Source organism: Vulpes lagopus, chromosome 4 (assembly GCF_018345385.1).
Source record: "Vulpes lagopus strain Blue_001 chromosome 4, ASM1834538v1, whole genome shotgun sequence".
NCBI lineage: Eukaryota > Metazoa > Chordata > Mammalia > Carnivora > Canidae > Vulpes > Vulpes lagopus.
This window is the reverse complement of record NC_054827.1, coordinates 73,631,258-73,648,162: the sequence shown is the minus strand read 5'-3', so window position 1 is coordinate 73,648,162 and position 16,905 is coordinate 73,631,258. Positions and strand designations below refer to the sequence as shown.

Below are 16,905 nucleotides of genomic sequence, written 5' to 3'. Positions count from 1 at the left end.
TAAATCAAAGGTGAAGACAGGGTGTCTCAGGACGAAATGTGAAAGTGTGGGCAAATGGTCTGGAGGGGATTACACACTGTGCCGGTTGCCTACTGCACAACCTCCAGGAGGCAGCCCCAGTGTTGTGCAGTTCATAACCTGCACAATCATCCACAGCAACCTGGTTGAAGGGTATTAGGTTAAGAAAGGGAAAAATAGAATGTGAAATGAAACTGTTATTGATTCTAAACATTATTCGTTAGGTTAGTGTTGACATAGTCAAATTGTCATTTCAATAAAAAATTTGAAAATCACACGACCCATTTGTACTCAGTGAAGGACAATAGCATGTGCCTTTATTTATAATGGTAGGGGACAAACATGAATACAGTTTGAATGTGGTGTACTTCACATTAACATGATTCCTTAAGGTATTGAGGATATAGAAAAGAAATAGACAAAAATCACCATCATTTAACCATTCACATTAGGAACAGCAGAATTAATATTGCATTTCTAGAACAAACTGCACCATAAGAGTGGAGGGGGAAAAAGGAGAGAGAAAATCATTTAGGACCACGCCTCTCAAGTATGGCCACTTTCATAGACATATTCTAGGGAGAGGGGTTTGCAAGTTTTCTGTGATAACATTTTAGATGTTGTATTTTACTTTTGTTCATAATCTAAACAAGTTAAGACACACTTATTGAGGATTACCTGGATGACCACCGTGCATAAGAGAGATGCCCCATGAAGGCAGCAGCTGTGCTTATACCCCCGTCTCTGTGGCACCAAGTGAAGACCAACTGCGCTTAATTTTTCATGTGGTGTTTCTCAAATTGGGTCCTCTAGACCCTTCCTGGAGTTGTTGAACATTTCCTAGGAGCTCTCTGAGTTGTCTAGGTTAAGAACACTGATTCAGAGCAATGATTCTCAAGATAGGGTGGAGTGGGGTAGGGGATCATGACTGGGGAGAAACATGTAGCTTGAAAAAGCATATCAAAATACCTGTTGCTTTCATGATGCAAATTCTATAAAGTCAGATTCAACAAAGTAACTTTCAGGCAGTAGCAGAAAACCAGTTACAGATTCATCCTAAACTTGGATCAACTTGGGATAAACTTGGTTGAGAAACACTGGCTCCGAGGTAGAAGAGTCCTAGCATATGGAGAGCGGCCAGGAAGAGACACATGCCAAAGAGAAAGGACACCTTTTGGGTCACTGAGTGAATCCCAAGCCATAGCTTGTCATGGTCTTTTGGAACCCAAAGGGCCAATCGAGAAGAAACATAAGATACCTATCAACTTTCTCAGACCTGTGGTTTGGGGCAAGTTGGTCCACTTTTAATACTGAATCAAAAGAACAAAAACCTATTTTTGCCCAAAATCCCCTCACTCCCCCGTCCTTTTTTTTTTTTTTTTTTTTGGTTAACATATTTCAGAATTTTAAATAAACAGTTGGTTGCTGTGGCTGTTAGCCCCAGATCCATCCGCCAGGAAGTATGGTTATCATTTGAAATGCCATCCAGCTCTCAGGAGGATATCATCCTGGGGTCTGCTCTGCCAGGGAAACAAAAGTCAAACAAGTGGATTTTCTTGGAAAGGTAAATTCCCCTCATTTTTTTTTTCCATTACCACAACACTTACTCTTGCCTTTTAAGCACATTCTGTTACAAATGGCTCTGAGCTACAGTTGGCAGTAAAATACTGAGATCCTAGAATGCTGGAGGACAATGAAAATAGACCTTGTGAATAAGGGGAGCGCTAAGGCACCCCCAACACAGAGGTAGTTGGGGAAATGACCTTTCATATCTTCCCAGCAAAGTCATTAGTTTTCTTCCATTTTTACTCTAAGCCTAAATTGCTCCAAAGTGTTCCAGAATAGGAAACATTTAGCACCACAGTTAATTGGGGTTTGAGTGCTCGGATACGTGGGGCGAGGCCAGAACGCTACACAAGCAGACATAGTGTTCACTTGCTGCGAGGACGTTGTAGAATTGTGATTAGGAGCTTCCTAAAACTGACTACTTCATTTCAAGGTACTCAATTTTTTTTTTTTTAACTTCTGTTGCTATTTTGAGTGACTACCACAAATTACACACACACATTGCTCAAGGGTAAATTATTAATTCACGGGCAATAAATACCCCCCAAAGATATTTTGGTCTACGAACCATACATTGGTCAAAGTCTCCTTTGACTTAAAAAAAAAAAAAAAAAAAAAAAACACTGAGTCTCTCTGCTTGTGAGTCAGTGGAACTGGCCTACTTAGCATCTAGTGAACAGTAACAAGAGCTGGGGCAAGATCCCAAAAGTACCCCGGTTCTATTTTGAAGAGTTCATCACCCCGTGGCTTTCCATTCAGCCAAGGGTCTCCTTTGAGTGGCAACTGTAGGAAACTTTGTTCTGACATTTGGGAAGCCGATCAGATTGAACTGATTTGCAGTGTAAACACAGGTAATGCCAAATTACCTCGTTTTCCACACTGTGTTTAGAATAATCCTAATTATTTACCATGGCCTGTGCGCCCTGGTGCCTGCCCCCATCTCTTGCTACTCTTCCTTCTCATTGCACTTCACTCAGTCTGTTCTTGCTTTCTGTTCCTTGGATAGTCCATACTTGTCAGCTCAGGGCCTTCGCACCTGCTGTTTCCCTGGCCCTAAAAGCTTTTTGGCCTTATCTTTACATGGCTGCTCCTTATCAAGCAGGTCCCAGCTCTGCCAGCTGAGAAAGGCCTTCCTTCATCCTATTAGCTACATTTCCTCCTACCCCCTGCCTTGTTCCATCACGTTATTCTGTTAATTTGTTTCAGGAATTATTTGCTTACTTGGTTTTGGTGGGTCCACCTCTCTAGAACAGAGGTTCTGTGTTAGCATTTGGCTCATCCCTCTACTCTCCGTCCCTCACACAATGTGTGCACATAGTAAGTGCTCAGTAAGCATCTGTGAAATGAAGGTCAAGTGAAAGGATTTCCTCCTGTCCATACAATCTCTTTGCAAAATAGGAAACTCATAAATGACATCACAGTTCTTTAAGTCACCCCACATCACTCTTTCTCTAGCTGAACTGCCTTGCTGGAGGGTAATAAAATCCAGGAGAACTCTGTCATCTCCCGGTGTCCCTGGCCGGCACCCCACCCGTCTCTCACCTATAATTATTGCAGAGCTCCAATCTGCTGTAGCCTCTTGCACAGTTCCCCACTCTGATTCATTTCTATCAGATCGCTGCAGCCACCGATACAGTCTCTTCCGATAAAGACCCGAGGCACCTAAAAAAGCAAGCAAACCAAGATGGGTAAGGAGCGTCACTATTAGGTTAGAAAGAATGACATTTTTTCCCCCTTCCTTTAAAAGTTTCCCGTGATTCCAAAGCTTTTAAAAATCGCTTTACAACCTCCTCTTGCATATTCTTTCAGGTCAGAACTTTGCTGTAATCGTAAAATTATTCACCAAAGAATGTTCCTAGGCCACGATGTTCTTCACATGGAGGATGCTGTGCATTGAGATGGTCTAACTTGTCAACATAACTTAAAATTTTCGTTCTCGAGAAACACAGTTCAGGGAAAGAATTTTGGTTGCTGCAGCTAGACCACCCTGGTTGCATTCTGGTTTCTCTGTAGCTGGGACCACACCGGAGCCCTGACGCTGAGCCATGACAACCGGGAAGGAGTTGGTTTCTCAACACAGCTAGAAAAGCATCTGCATCAGGTCCCAGCCCCTTACTGTAAGATTCCCAGTCCCTCAGAGTCATCTGTCTCTGTTGTGGGCTCTGTCCTCAGCTGGGGAGGGGGGGTATCGGGCTCCCCCGTTTTCTGTCTCCTGCCTATCATAATATGTTCAAGTGCTATAGGTCCGGGACAGAGGGCTGCTTTGGTTTCACCCCTGGCACGTGTGGGTCACCCGAGGCAGGCCAGGCCGGCAGAGTCATTACACCTGCCAAATGCGATCGTCCCCGGTCACACTTGGGCTCCCTCTGTGGTGCTTCCAGAGTGTTTTTAGAATCCTGAGGGAGGAGGAAGTCCTCTCACGGTGGCCCAGACCACTTCCAGGCTAACTTGTAAAGAAAAGCTGACAGGCAGTGAAGAAACAAGCGCAGGACAGGTCACCTGACTGTCAGAAGCCAGCAGGCCCTCTTCCTGAACCCTAGGAACCTACCAGAAGGGGCAGGAGAGATGAAAGACAGAGGGCAGCGAAAGTACCTTCAAAGCTCTTGATTTTCCTCAAAAAGGCATAACAAGTCAAGTGAATTTTTTAAAACATGAGGGAGATGAAAAAAAGGGCTGAATCACTACTTCAGGTAAGTTTTTACCGTGATTTTATTAAGGGGTTCTGGGTGGGAGTGAGCTTTACAAGTCAAGGCCAAATAGCAAAAGAACCTGCACTACGTTTCCAGGGCTACTTCCTGTGCCTGGAGACTGGGCACGAGCACACCGAACTGCATCCCAGTGACGAAGCACACAGATGTCCTCTCCAGTCCCAGACAGCAGCGCCTGCTCCACTCGCCACCGGGGCCCTGTGGCCACTTCCTGGGTGGGGAAACCCCAGCCAGGCAACGTATTTTTATCAGCAGATGGAACAGCTATGGGAAGATGAGGGCAGAAATCTAAGTTTTCCTTTGGGTCCTGTCCATTATTTTAGAAAACCCGAAGCTCCCACTGCTCCAAATTATTGGGGATTTTTTGGCTTTTGTCACCCTGGGAATATAAGGTGGTGGTCAGGGTAGCAGCAACTGCAACAGAGCCCCTGTAATTGTAATGTCACTGTACTGCAGAGCTCCTTCTTCAGAGGCCTGATGAAATAGAAATCATCTGAGCTTTATTTATTTGAGGGAGAGAGGGAGCGAGGGAGCATGCGTGCTGGCACTCACACAGGAGTAGGGGGAGAAGCTGAGGGGGAGGGAAAGGGAGGAGGAGAGGAATCTCAGGTGGACCCTGCACTGAACCTGGAGCCCAGTGCAGGCCTCAGCCTCATGACCCTGAGATCATGACCTGAGCTGAAACCGAGAGTCAGACACCTCACCGACTGAGCCCCCCAGGTGCCCCGAAATCATGTGAGCTTTAAACAAGCAGATGCAGTCACTCTTGAACTTCTATATTTTCAAAAACAGCGGAGCGGTTGTCACTATGCTTCCCTCTTGCCACATCCCCACCTCCGACCGGGCTGTTGGCCGAGACCATTTGAACCCGTTGGAAGGAGGCCCCGAGGAGCAAGGGGTCCTCACCGTAGGCCCCACCTGGCAAAGCAGCTGGTCTGCCTGCGAGCCCAGAGGCCCCCCTGTCCTTACGCCCACCCCCCAGGGGAGGCCACGGCGCAACCACTTAAAGCACAGCAGTTACTGGGACCTGCGACAGAGGCTGGGCTCCAGGCTGCATGTGCCAGTGTGGGAAGCTGTGGTGACCCGGCTGCTATCTGCTCAGGAAGGTGAAGACACCCGTGCTCTGGGGGCTCCCCTGCAAGCCCCAGCCCCCTCTTCCAGGAACTTGAGCGCCTCTTCCTGTCAAGCAGCAGAGACACAACTGCCACCATTCAAACAAGCCACAGGACCCTGGGGCCTGGACTTCCCTGGTGCACCTTGCCCCTCCCCAGCCCGGCTCCAGGTGCCCGGAGACAGACCCCGCTGCTTCCCAGACTCTTCACCACCTCCCTGGCAATGCCCCGGGTGCTGCCACCAGCAGTTTCCATCTGAGTAACTGCTAGAGCCTCCAGATGTCTCCCAGCTCCAGGCTGGCCTTCCTGCGCTCACTTTCCCCCACAGACCCACGCTTTCAAAACTCAGGTTGGGTTACTCCTCTGCTCACAACTCTTTAGTGGGATCTCATTGCATTTCCGAAGCCACAGTCCTTGGGACAGCCTGAAAAGCCTTCCCGGCTACACCCCACTGCCTCCTCTCCTCCTCCTTTCCTCCTGACTCACAGGGCTCCAGCCACACAGGCCTCCTTGCCAGGCATGTTTCTACCACAGGACCTCTGCACCTGCTCTTCCCACTCCCTGGAATACTCTGCCGCTAAATTTCTGCATGCATGGCCCTCTCACCTCCCTTAGAGACCTACTAAAATCAGCGAGGCCCTCATGGCTCTGCTTAAAACTGTACCTTGATGCCTACTGTCCACCTCCCTTTCCTACCCAGAGTAGTGCTTACACTGGCCACCTTCCAACAAACTGTTTTATTACTTCTTGTGGTTACTAGAATGCAAGTTTCACAAAGGCAGGAGTTTTTCTTTGTTCTGTTCCTGGCACTTTCCCAATGGCCAGAAAAGTGCCGCTATATGTAGTTGGTGCTTAAAAAACTGCTGCATCCAACAAAATTAACCTTCAGAAGTGAAGGAGAGATACCTTCTCACATAAGCAAAAATGGGGGAACCTTGATGCCAGTAGAGCTGCCTTGCAAGAAATGTTCACAGGAGTTCTTTAGAGGGAAGGAAAAGGTTACAGGTCAGAAACTCGGATCTACTTGAAGAAAGGAAGAGCATGAGAGAAAGAATAAATGAAGATGCTGAGCCAGGAGCTTTGGCCAGAGCAAACCCCAAACACTTTCTCCAAGTACACGGCCTGATTGAAGACATGGGCTCCAGGCATCAGTCAGGTCTTGCTGGGCTCCTACTGTGTGCCCGTCGCCGGAGGTCATCACAGGGAAAGGAACACAGCAACTACTTCCAAGTGTCTAGTCTCTTCAGGTATAAACCCTTCCTCGTGAGGGAACGTAAAGCACACACCGTAAAAGGATCTGTTCTCCCCTTTGGAGGAATGCATTCAGGACCCCGGAACCCATGGAAGGCCCTTTTAAAAATTCAAAAACAGACTTAAAAGACTACAAGACAAATTGTTGCTTTATGAAGAAATAGGGAAAAACAATGTGTCGAATGCAGGAAGAGGTTTCTCCTGCTAAAAAGATGCTGCTAGGCTGACAAGCGGCTCTCAAGATTTGTTGGATGTTGGGATTTTTTTCCCCCTTGGTAGGAAATAAATTATTTTTTCCAGCCTTATTAGGTATAATGAACAACTAAGTTTGTAGATATTTAAGGTCTACAACATTATGGTTTGGTAATACATGCACATTGTGAAATGATCACCGCAATCAAGTTAATTAACACGTCCACCACCGCACATAGTTAACTTTTTATGCGTGTGGTGAGAACACTTCAGTCTCCTCCCGCAGCAAACCGCAAGCATACAGGACAGTATTTATTAACGACAGTCCTCACGTTGCCCACGAGATCCTCAGAACTTCCCCATCTCTGGGACAGACCTTGTACCCTTCAGTCTGGGGGTCTTCACAACTATTGATGCCTGGCTCCTACCTCCAACGTGTGGCTGAACTGGTGAGGGGAGTGACCTGGGCAGCCGGAGTTTTTACAGCGCTCTTCGTGTGATGCCAACGTGCAGCAACATCTGGGAGCCCCCGCCTCGAGGCACGCACCCATCACGGGGTCCCGGGCAGTGCTGGCGCTGCTCTCTGGCTCACAGGCCCGGGGCAGCCCGCCCAGCTGGTCCCTAAGCAGCTGGCGTCTCTAACCACGATGGCCTCCGCTGCAGGACCTCTCGCTCAGGCCCAGGAGTCCTCAGCTCACAGTGGGGACCCCGGGAGCAACAGGGCAACAGGTGTAGCCTCCCTCTGTGCCAACAGACTGATGGCTGAGGAGAGGCGTGGAGAAACACCCCCCGCCCCCCGCCCCGTGCTTCCTGCTCAGAACCCAGATAAAAGCCTGGGAGTCCAACTGAAGCAGGTAATGTGCTTCTGCAGACACAGTGTCCGAGAGGATGCGCATCCTGAAGGGGGCTGGGGTGGGGGGTCCCCGTGGCCCCTACCCCACCCGGTGCCAGATCTGGCCATACCCCCCAAAAGCTGGGGGTGCTGAGGAAGAGGAAGCCTTTCCAGGTAGAGAAAAGCAGTTCCTAGAGGGCCTCACAATCTATGGGAGCCAAGGGGACTTGGAGGTCCCCTGCCTGTCTAGGTCTGGTGGCCAAAGGTCCTTGAGGATCCCCGAGGTGGCGCCTCGCCCAAGATCACGTTGCAAGCCATTGTGAAATCCAGGCTGGGACTCTGGCCCCTGAACTCCCTACCAGGGCGGGCCTGGAAACATCTGTAACATGGAAGAAGGAGCAAATCGTGACCCTTTAGAGTCTTTCCAGGGGACGGAGTGAGTTAAGATAGGGAAGAGGGAGCTAAGGGCTTGTGGTTAAAGGGCGCTTAGAGGAAAGACCAAGGCCGGCAAGTCCCCCTCGGGCCCCCTCGGCCAGATGAACACGGGAGAGAGGGCGTTCAACGCGCAGGTCATACTTGCCCCCGCGCCCCACTTCCCACCCCGGCCGCAAGCTGCAAACTGTCATTTCCCGGCAGTGCTCGAAACAAAGGCCGGCGGGGGCTCAAGCCTGCGGGGACAGCGCTGGGGCCGCGAGCCTGACGCACCGCACCGGGTCCGCTGCCTCGGGCTGCAGCCCAGCTGCCGTCCCCATTGGGGTCCTCGCCTAGAGACCCCCCAGCGCCCCGGGGCTGCAGCCCAGCTGCCGTCCCCAGCCGGGTCCTCGCCTAGAGACCCCCCAGCGCCCCAGGGCTGCAGCCCAGTTGCCGTCCCCAGCGGGGTCCTCGCCTAGAGACCCCCCAGCGCCCCAGGGCTGCAGCCCAGTTGCCGTCCCCATTGGGGTCCTCGCCTAGAGACCCCCCAGCGCCCCGGGGCTGCAGCCCAGCTGCCGTCCCCAGCCGGGTCCTCGCCTAGAGACCCCCCAGCGCCCCGGGGCTGCAGCCCAGCTGCCGTCCCCACTGGGGTCCTCGCCTAGAGACCCCCCAGCGCCCCGGGGCTGCAGCCCAGCTGCCGTCCCCACTGGGGTCCTCGCCTAGAGACCCCCCAGCGCCCCGGGGCTGCAGCCCAGCTGCCGTCCCCACTGGGGTCCTCGCCTAGAGACCCCCCAGCGCCCCGGGGCTGCAGCCCAGCTGCCGTCCCCAGCCGGGTCCTCGCCTAGAGACCCCCCAGCGCCCCGGGCCCCGGCGCATCCCCCGCTCAGCCCCACAGGGAAAGGGAATGGGGGCGGGGAGCCTCCGGCCCGGCCTTGGAGAACCCACCGTCCTGGCGCCCGTGAGCTTTTCCAGATAGTCCTGGATGCTGCCGGTGTCGCCGGCGGCCGTGATGTCGACAAATTCCAGAGCCCCCGGCCTGAAGGGCAGCGCGCCGAGCAGCTCCTGGGCCCTCCGGCAGTAGGGGCAGGTGGGCTTGACGAACACCACCACCTTCCCGGGCTGCAGCCTGCTGCTCACAAACGCCTGGGCCATGCCGACCGCCGCCGCCCCGGCTCGGCTCCTCGGCTCCGCGGGCGCCCGGGCAGCTGGGCTGGGGGCCGGGCCGCCGGCTGGCTCGGGTGTCGGGGCCGCCCCGGGGCGGGGCTCGCCGGCGGCCGGATCCAGGTTTAAAGAGCCCGTCCGCGAGCTCGGCCGCTGGGCGGGCACCCTCGGCTGGGGTTGACCCGGGCTCTGCCCCGCCCGCCGCGTGGTCCGCGGCTTTCCCGGGCCGCCCGCCCTTCGGCAGAGAGCCTGGGCAAGTCAGGGGGGGGGGGGGGGCATCACGTCAGCGGGGGGGGCATCACATCTGCGGGGGGGGCATCACGTCAGCGGGGGGGGCATCACATCTGCGGGGGGGACATGACGTCTGCGGGGGGGGCATCACGTCTGCAGGGGGGGGCATCGCATCTGTGGGGGGGGCATCACGTCTGCAGACCAGCACGGGGGAGGACACGGAGCCCGCACTGGCTTCTCCCGCCAGGTCCTCGCGTCTTCACGCAGAAGCAGGATCACTCATGAAACACTGAAATCATCTTAGAGGAAGTGAAACCCAAATTGTGACTCTGCTTCCCATCTTGACGTGGTTCCCAGGGCTTGGTGGCTGGCCTGGTGGAGGGGTGTTTGCGGCCTGATTGCTCTCGGGGAGCTAGTTCCCAACCCTTAAAAAATCTCTACAGGTCACGGAGGAATCTGGTCTTGCAACCTGTCTCCCTGCGAAGTCGGGTCAGGTCCATTGGTGGCAGCAGCGGGGGTGGGGGGGTGGAGGGGGAAGTGTCCAGCTCAGCAGGCCCCGAGTGACCCTGGCTTGTCACAGGCCATCGGCCAGTGCCTGCCTTGGGGACACTTGCTTCCCTGTTGCCACAGCCTTGGAATTTGTGACCCTTGAGCACCCCGCCTTGCCATGAAAGCACGTTCCCACATGCACCCTGATTTCACACTGCGGGTTCAAGGAGGGTATTTTTCTGGGTGACCCTCGGATGGTGGCTGTTCGGTGTCACCATTTGGGGAATGCAACGGTGCAATGACTCAGCCACCACACTCACGTCCAGGGTCCTGAGACACAGAGCAGGGGCTGCGTGGTGTTCCCGGCCTGTGCCGCCGCAGTGCTCCTAGGCAGCTAGGCCTTCCGTTCTAGGCCCTTCTGACCCCTCGGGGCGCAGTAAGTTAAATACATACACCAAGGAAAACCCACCTTTAGAAGTGAATCTTTTTCTGCGGGAAGTTCTACGCTGAAGCTGGGGCGGGGCAGTGAGGGGCGCCTCCACCCTGGGGAGGGGGTGTGGGGATCAGGGACTGGGCCGCGGGAAGAAGGTGGACTCCCAGATGCAGCTGTGATCCTCACTAAGATCAAATGGCAGAGGGAGAAGCCTAGAGTTCAAGTCACACAGAGGAGCTCCCCAGGGAGCTCCCGGCCACGGACAGACCGGGCTTCGAGGGGCCTGGGGCAGCTTGCGGGGTCACCTCCCCCCTGCAGAAGCACAGAGCCAGTTCTCTGGCTTCCGCCCACTCCCCCTTCCTTTAGGGGGCTCTCCCCGGGCCGGGGGCTCTCCAGGGACCTCAGTGGTGCTGTTTTCTGTTCCCCGGGGCCTGGGGTTCATGGGCAGACCTTGTACCTGGCTGTTCCCTCTTTGCTCACTGTCTGGGCCCCCCTGTCACCCTCTGTGCCCCCTTTTTCAACAGCTGCGACTCTGTTCCTTGTTAAAAACCATCATCACGGCCAGCTTTCATCTCCTTTGACCCTGCTCACCTGGCTCAACCCCTTGCCAACAGCCAGGGCTCAGGAAACTTGCTGTTGGCTTGCTCTCCATAGTCCTTGCCACCACCTCCCACTGTCCGCCCCCCTTGCTGCGACCTGACATCCTCATCTGCCTACCATCCTGCTGACACTCCTCTGCTGAGTCACAGGGTGGCCAGGTGTCCTGACAGCCTAACTGCAAAGTGTGGGTGTGCTGGGAGCGTTTGGTAAGCTGGTGGAGTGGACACAGGGTCCCCGGGGGGCTGGGTCCCTGGGGCAGAGACTGGGATCACAGGGAGACTGTCTTCCGCCCCAGGCTCAGCCCTGGGGACTGGCTCCGAGGCCTTGGGACAGATGGCCACCTACCGAGAAGGCATTGGCCTGAGGCGCTGTGTGAGCCACAGAACTCCAACGGATGACAAATAGGGGGTGTCCTCTTCCTTTCTCAGAAAATGCCGTAGCTCCAGCTCAGGGAAGAAGTCAGAAGAATACTCCACTGCTTTGGCATCACCAAGGTGTGTGGCTTTGGCAAAGCAAGAGACAGAGGCCCTGCGCCAGGGGGGCCGTGGGGGGCCCTGGCGTCAGATGGGGGTGTGGGGGTCAGCACATGGACACTCCGCTCGGGCCTGTGCACCCCACTCCCAGGCCCTCAGAGAAACAACGGGAAGCGAGGACTCGTTTTCAGGGAGTCCTGGCTCTGCAGAGGGTTGGCCACAGGCCGGTGATGCGTGTGAAACCGTGGCTCGTACTGCCCGTGTGACCTCGCGTGTACCACAGGCCGATGGGGCCCGGGGAAATCTGGCCACAAATGAACATTTTTCAGGCCTTTTCCTGACTTGCCCCCTTTGCAGGTCACCGTCCCCTCTTGAAGCTCTCTTCTTTGAAAAGTCATTTTCCTGTATCTCTGGGCATCCTGTCTCACATTGTTTCTCAAGAATTTTGCCTACACATGTGGTCTATCCTGTGGCTTGGTCGTCTTCTCACTGTCACTCACCACCATCCCACACCCTCCTTGAAAGACGTCATCTGCCCACGTGGCTCCAGCTAGCACCTGTTTGCTGATGAGTACCGAGTTTATTTTTCTTATCTAGATATTTCTCCTGAGCCTCAGGAATGGATAGCTCGTGGCCTATGGAGAAGACCCACTGGGGGTTCCTAAGGCATGTTAGCCTCAGTGTGAGCAAAACTGAAGGCACCCTCCTCTCTTCCATACCTACGTATGTTCCCATGAGCTCCAGCACCTGCCTTGTTGACCTGGGAGGGTCTGTACTCCACTCCCTGCCCCCCCAACCCTGCCCATGCCCCTGCTTTTGTTTATACAGAGTGATCAGACTAAGGATTTGGCCTCCCCTGTACCCCTCTTTCATCCTGTCTGCCGGCCTTCAACCAGCCCTCATCAGTTCTCTGTTAGATTTTGTTAGCATCTCCATCTTGGCCTCGCAGCTGGAGACAGATGGAAAGGTAAGGGCTCCCCCCTGGGCTGGGCCTCAGATCTCCTTGAAGGAGTTCTTGGGTACTTCGAGGAAAAGCACATGGATTTAGATTTTAGAGCATCATGCAGAATATAATTCCCCAGGTTTTTTTTTTTTATAGCCCTAGCCTCCAACCGGATATCTCAATTTGGATGTTTTAGGTGTAAATTAACAGAAGACTCAGTTAAAACTAGTTTTGATTAGGGGTTTATTTTCCTTGGCTCTCACGAAGTTGGGAGGCAGGAAGGTGGCTCCGAGGGTCAGTGATCAGGGGCTCTGGGGAGGCGTCTCTGGGATTTCCTGGGTTCTTCCCTGGTGGCTGCAGCTGGTCCAGCCATCATCTGTACACCTGTGTTCAAAGGTGGGAGGTACAGGGGGCACAGGCAGGGCATTCCTCCTTCCATGCTTTTTCCCCAGCAGACTTGCCTTATATCCCCTGGGCCAGAACTGGTTCGCTTGCCCACCCCACAGTCAGGGTCTCTCTTTCCCGAACACTTTGCCGAGTTCTCTGGACCAGCAGGAAGGGACCGGTAGTCGGCCTTCCCCTGGACCGCATGCGGCACTCTGATTTTATTGTCCACTACCCCCTTTCACCATCAAGAGCAGGGGGTGCTTTCCCCCATCCTTCTCAAGGTAGCTGCATCAGAGGCAAGGGGGGCATTTCTGTCCTGCTTAATTACTCTTGTGTTCCTTAGAAGGATGACTTTGGCCACAAGGAACAAAAAGCCCAACTCAAACTGGTTTGAATTATAATATAGATTTTTTTTAAAACCTTCCAGGAATAGGGCCAGCTTTATGGCAGGCATAATTCAGTGGCCTTGACTCCATCTGCCTGCCCTTGGCCTGGGATGGGTTCACCCTCGGCCTGGTGGTGGGATGCCTCAACTCTGTGAACAAAAATGTCCTGAGGAAGCTAGAAGTTTTCCCACAGTAAGCCTCCCCTTGTATCACTGGTCCGAACGGTTGCGTAGGCTCACTCCGGGCCCAGAGACTAGCAAGAGGAATGGGGTGACTCTGCTTGTAGAAGATCAGGCCAACTGCTGGAGGGAGATGGTTTCAGCTTGTCTGGAGGGGACGGGCTCTGCTGGGGAGGAGTGGACTCCGGAGCGAAGCTGCAGCTCTTGAGGAAGAAGGAAGGGGAAGATGCATGCCCGGGTGGGGGGGTGGGGCAACCTGCAGTTTTCATGGCCAACTCTCAGGGCAAACTTCTTAGAAGCAGTCAGCCGCCAATAGGAACTTCATCTTGCTTAGTCGGACCAAGCTGAAAACACTGAAATCAAAGATGGGCCACTTCTCCTGTTCCACACAGTTTCGTCTATGTTTTTTTACTGAGGTGCAGCACCTTCCAGGCCTAAATGTTTTTTTAGCAGTTTCCTGTTACTCCTTGCCCAAGGCAGCTCATCAAAATAATGCAATAAATAAATATCCCCCTATAGCAGGTACCTGCCGTTTGCAGATAGGAGAGCAGACTCAGGGAGTTTGCGGACTACTTAAAATCACAAGTGACCCCTGTTGAATTGGCGGTTTGAGGTCTACCAAGCGGAGCAAGGATGCCCCGGTGGGAGCGAGGGGCAGGGCAGATGTACAGTTGTAGAGCTTCGGGAGCCAGTGTCCAAGCTGGCCCTCGGTGCTACTGGCCTCCTGGAATTTGTATCCTGTGTGGTGGGCCCCTCTTGCATTGATAGGGCTGCCATTTATTAACAGACAGGATGTTGTAGGAATGATGGATATGACTTCTGAGAGTAGGTCCTAAAAGACATTGTGGGGGTGCTTGGGTGGCTTAGTTGGTTAAGTATCCGACTCTTGATTTTGGCTCAGGTCATGATCTCAGAGTCATGAGACTGAGCCCCACATCGGGCTTTGTACTCAGTGTGTAGTCTGCTTGGCCTTCTCTGTCTGCTCCCCTCCTCCGTCCTTGTTCTCCCTCTCTCTCTCTCTAAAATAAATTATATATATATATATATATATATATATATATATATATTTTTTTTTAAATATGTGGCTTCTATCTTGCTCTTCCTCGGATCTCTTACTCTAGGAGGAGCCAGCTGCTATAGTGTGAGGATACTCAAGTAGCCGCATGTAGGGGTCCATGTGGTAAAGAGCCAAGGTCTCTAGTCAACAGCTATTGAATAGGCTATCTTGAAAGGAGATCCTCCAGACCCAGTCAAACCTGCCCAGAGCCCCTGATGACTACAATTCAGCCAACGTCTTAACTGCAATCTTATGACAGACCCTGAGCCAGAACCACCCAGTTGTGTCTGGCTTTCTGACTCTCAAAAAACGTATGAGATAAAAGAATGCCTGTTGTTTTAGGTGGATACGTTTTGGGGTGATTTGTTGCACTGCAATGGAGAACCAACACAAAGGCCTAGGCACCTTGGACCTCACCCCACATACCAGAGCGAGGCTTGAGAGTCAACTACTCCAGCATCATTTGCAGGTCAGGATAAGACTTCTGGTAAGCTGCTCACTTGGGATCAACTGAGGATATGGTCAGCCTTCAGCTCAAAGATCCTCAGAGCATACAGCTGGGAAGGGATGGGGCAATATGAGTGTGTGTGTGTGTGTGTGTGTACACATGTGGAGTGTATATATGTATATGTGTGAATCAGGGTTGTTTCCTTGCTTCCTTGTGCCATCTATAAGGGGAAAAGGCCAGTTTGCTCTACCTTCTGCCTCCAGAGTTGACTATGAACCCTACTTTATTTATACTTCCTCAGAAGGTTTTTTTTTTTTGTATAGTTAACATTTAACATTATATAAATTTCAGGTGTGTGTTTTTTAAACTAGATTTTACTTTTTTAAAAAAGATGTTATTTATTTGAGAGACAGAGACAGAGAGCTGACACAGGCAGGGAGAGGGAGAAGCATACCCCTCCCCGAACAAGGAGCAGGACATGGGGCTCAATCTCAGGACCCCGAGATCATGACCTGAGCCGAAAGCAGATGCGTAACAGACTGAGCCACCCAGGTGCCCCTTAAACTATATTTTACTTTTTAAGAGCAGTTTTAATTTCACAGAAAAAGTGAGTGGAAGGTACAGAGATTTCTTACATATACTCCCTGCCCTTACATACGCGCAACCTGGGCATTATCAACATCCCCCACCGGAGTGAGACGTGTTACAACCGGGGAACCTCCATAAACAAGTCATAATCACCCAAAGCCCATAGTTTACATTAGGGTTTTCTCTTGATGTTATACGTTCTGTGGGTTTGAACAGATGCATAATGACTTATATCCACCATGCAGAGTAGTTTCCCTGCCCTAAGAATCCTCTGTGCTCTGCTTGTTCATCTCTCCCTCCTGGACAAAGGCTTTATTTTCCATGCCATACCTTCTTCACACTATGTGTGGGTATTGCTTTTGTGCTTCATTTGTTACTTATGTAAAGTAGCGATTGGCAGTAAGAAAGTGGAGAAAAACAGTGCAGACTAACCTCTAAAGAACTTTGGCAGAAGGGGAAGTGACAATAGGGCGATAGTTTAAGGAAATAGCAGGGTTGAGAAAAGTCTTTAGTATGAGGGAGCCTTGAGGACATTTTTAAAATTTGTTTTTGCAGAGAAAGCAAGCAGTTGAAGGGGGGGGATATAAGTGAAAAAGAGGGTGGCTGATGGAGCAAGGTCACAGACTAGAACTGAGAGCAGGGGACAGAGGGCAGGCAGTGGGGTTGACCTTGGGGAAAAGAGGGGAACATCTTCAGGATGAATGCCTGGGGTGGTAGGGACAGACGTGGAGTGTGCTTCCGGGCAAGCCCAGGAGGCACAGTGAGAGCCCGAGCGACAGGGGACTCTAGACTCTGACACGTGGCTGAAACAGCCAGGCATGGGCTCCAGGCTGGAGAGGAGGCAGGGGTAGGCAGGAGAAGAGCACAAAAGAGCGGAATGGGAGGAGTTGAGGGCCAAATGAAGATGAGAATCTGTTCAGTAGCAGGGATTTAAAACATTAAAAAAAAAAAGTTATGCTCAATGACAGGAAATTCAGGCTCCTAGGCAAACAGTTGGTGGATAGTTGACTCTGTGACCAAATAGGAGCAGCTGAAACAAAATAATAAAGTTAAAAGCCATTTCAAGCCTTTTTTGGGAAACACAACTTTGGCTATACCAAAGTACCTACAACTAACTGAGGTCCGAGGTCTGTTTGCCCGGGGAGGCCGGACTAGAGGAAAGCAAACCACCTAGGTCAAGGAGTTACCAGTGCATCCAAACCTTAGATTCCTGATCTCAGCTTATCAATTAATTATACAGCACCTGCCTTCTATGGAAGTAGAGGCTACGTCCAGGTGCAACTGGTTGCAAAAACCATTCCTTCCACCTGAGATGAGATGCTGACAGGCAGTGAATCACAGGGACAGAGCACCTGCGGGGGAAAGGACAGCTGGGCCCACCCGGAGACGACTGCTAGGCACAGGCGTGTGGAGCTGCCACTGGGAGTGACTGGCCTGGAG

The 16,905-nt window shown here is 52.4% G+C and overlaps 1 protein-coding gene across 3 annotated transcripts; it reads right to left on the bottom strand.

The window, feature by feature from the left end:
- Positions 1-306: 306 nt before the first annotated feature.
- Positions 307-9,336, bottom strand: GLRX (glutaredoxin). Of its 3 annotated transcripts, none has more exons than XM_041753624.1 (3): positions 9,036-9,336; positions 3,127-3,246; positions 307-1,533 (listed from the first exon to the last, which is right to left on the bottom strand). In XM_041753624.1, exons 1-2 carry the CDS (start codon positions 9,240-9,242, stop codon positions 3,133-3,135), a joined length of 321 nt encoding a protein of 106 aa, XP_041609558.1. In that variant the 5' UTR covers positions 9,243-9,336; the 3' UTR covers positions 307-1,533; positions 3,127-3,132. The 3 variants fall into 3 exon arrangements, with proteins under 3 accessions (XP_041609558.1, XP_041609557.1, XP_041609559.1); XM_041753623.1 differs by having other exon boundaries at positions 307-1,538; positions 9,036-9,331; XM_041753625.1 differs by lacking the exon at positions 307-1,533 and adding an exon at positions 2,902-2,920.
- Positions 9,337-16,905: the final 7,569 nt, after the last annotated feature.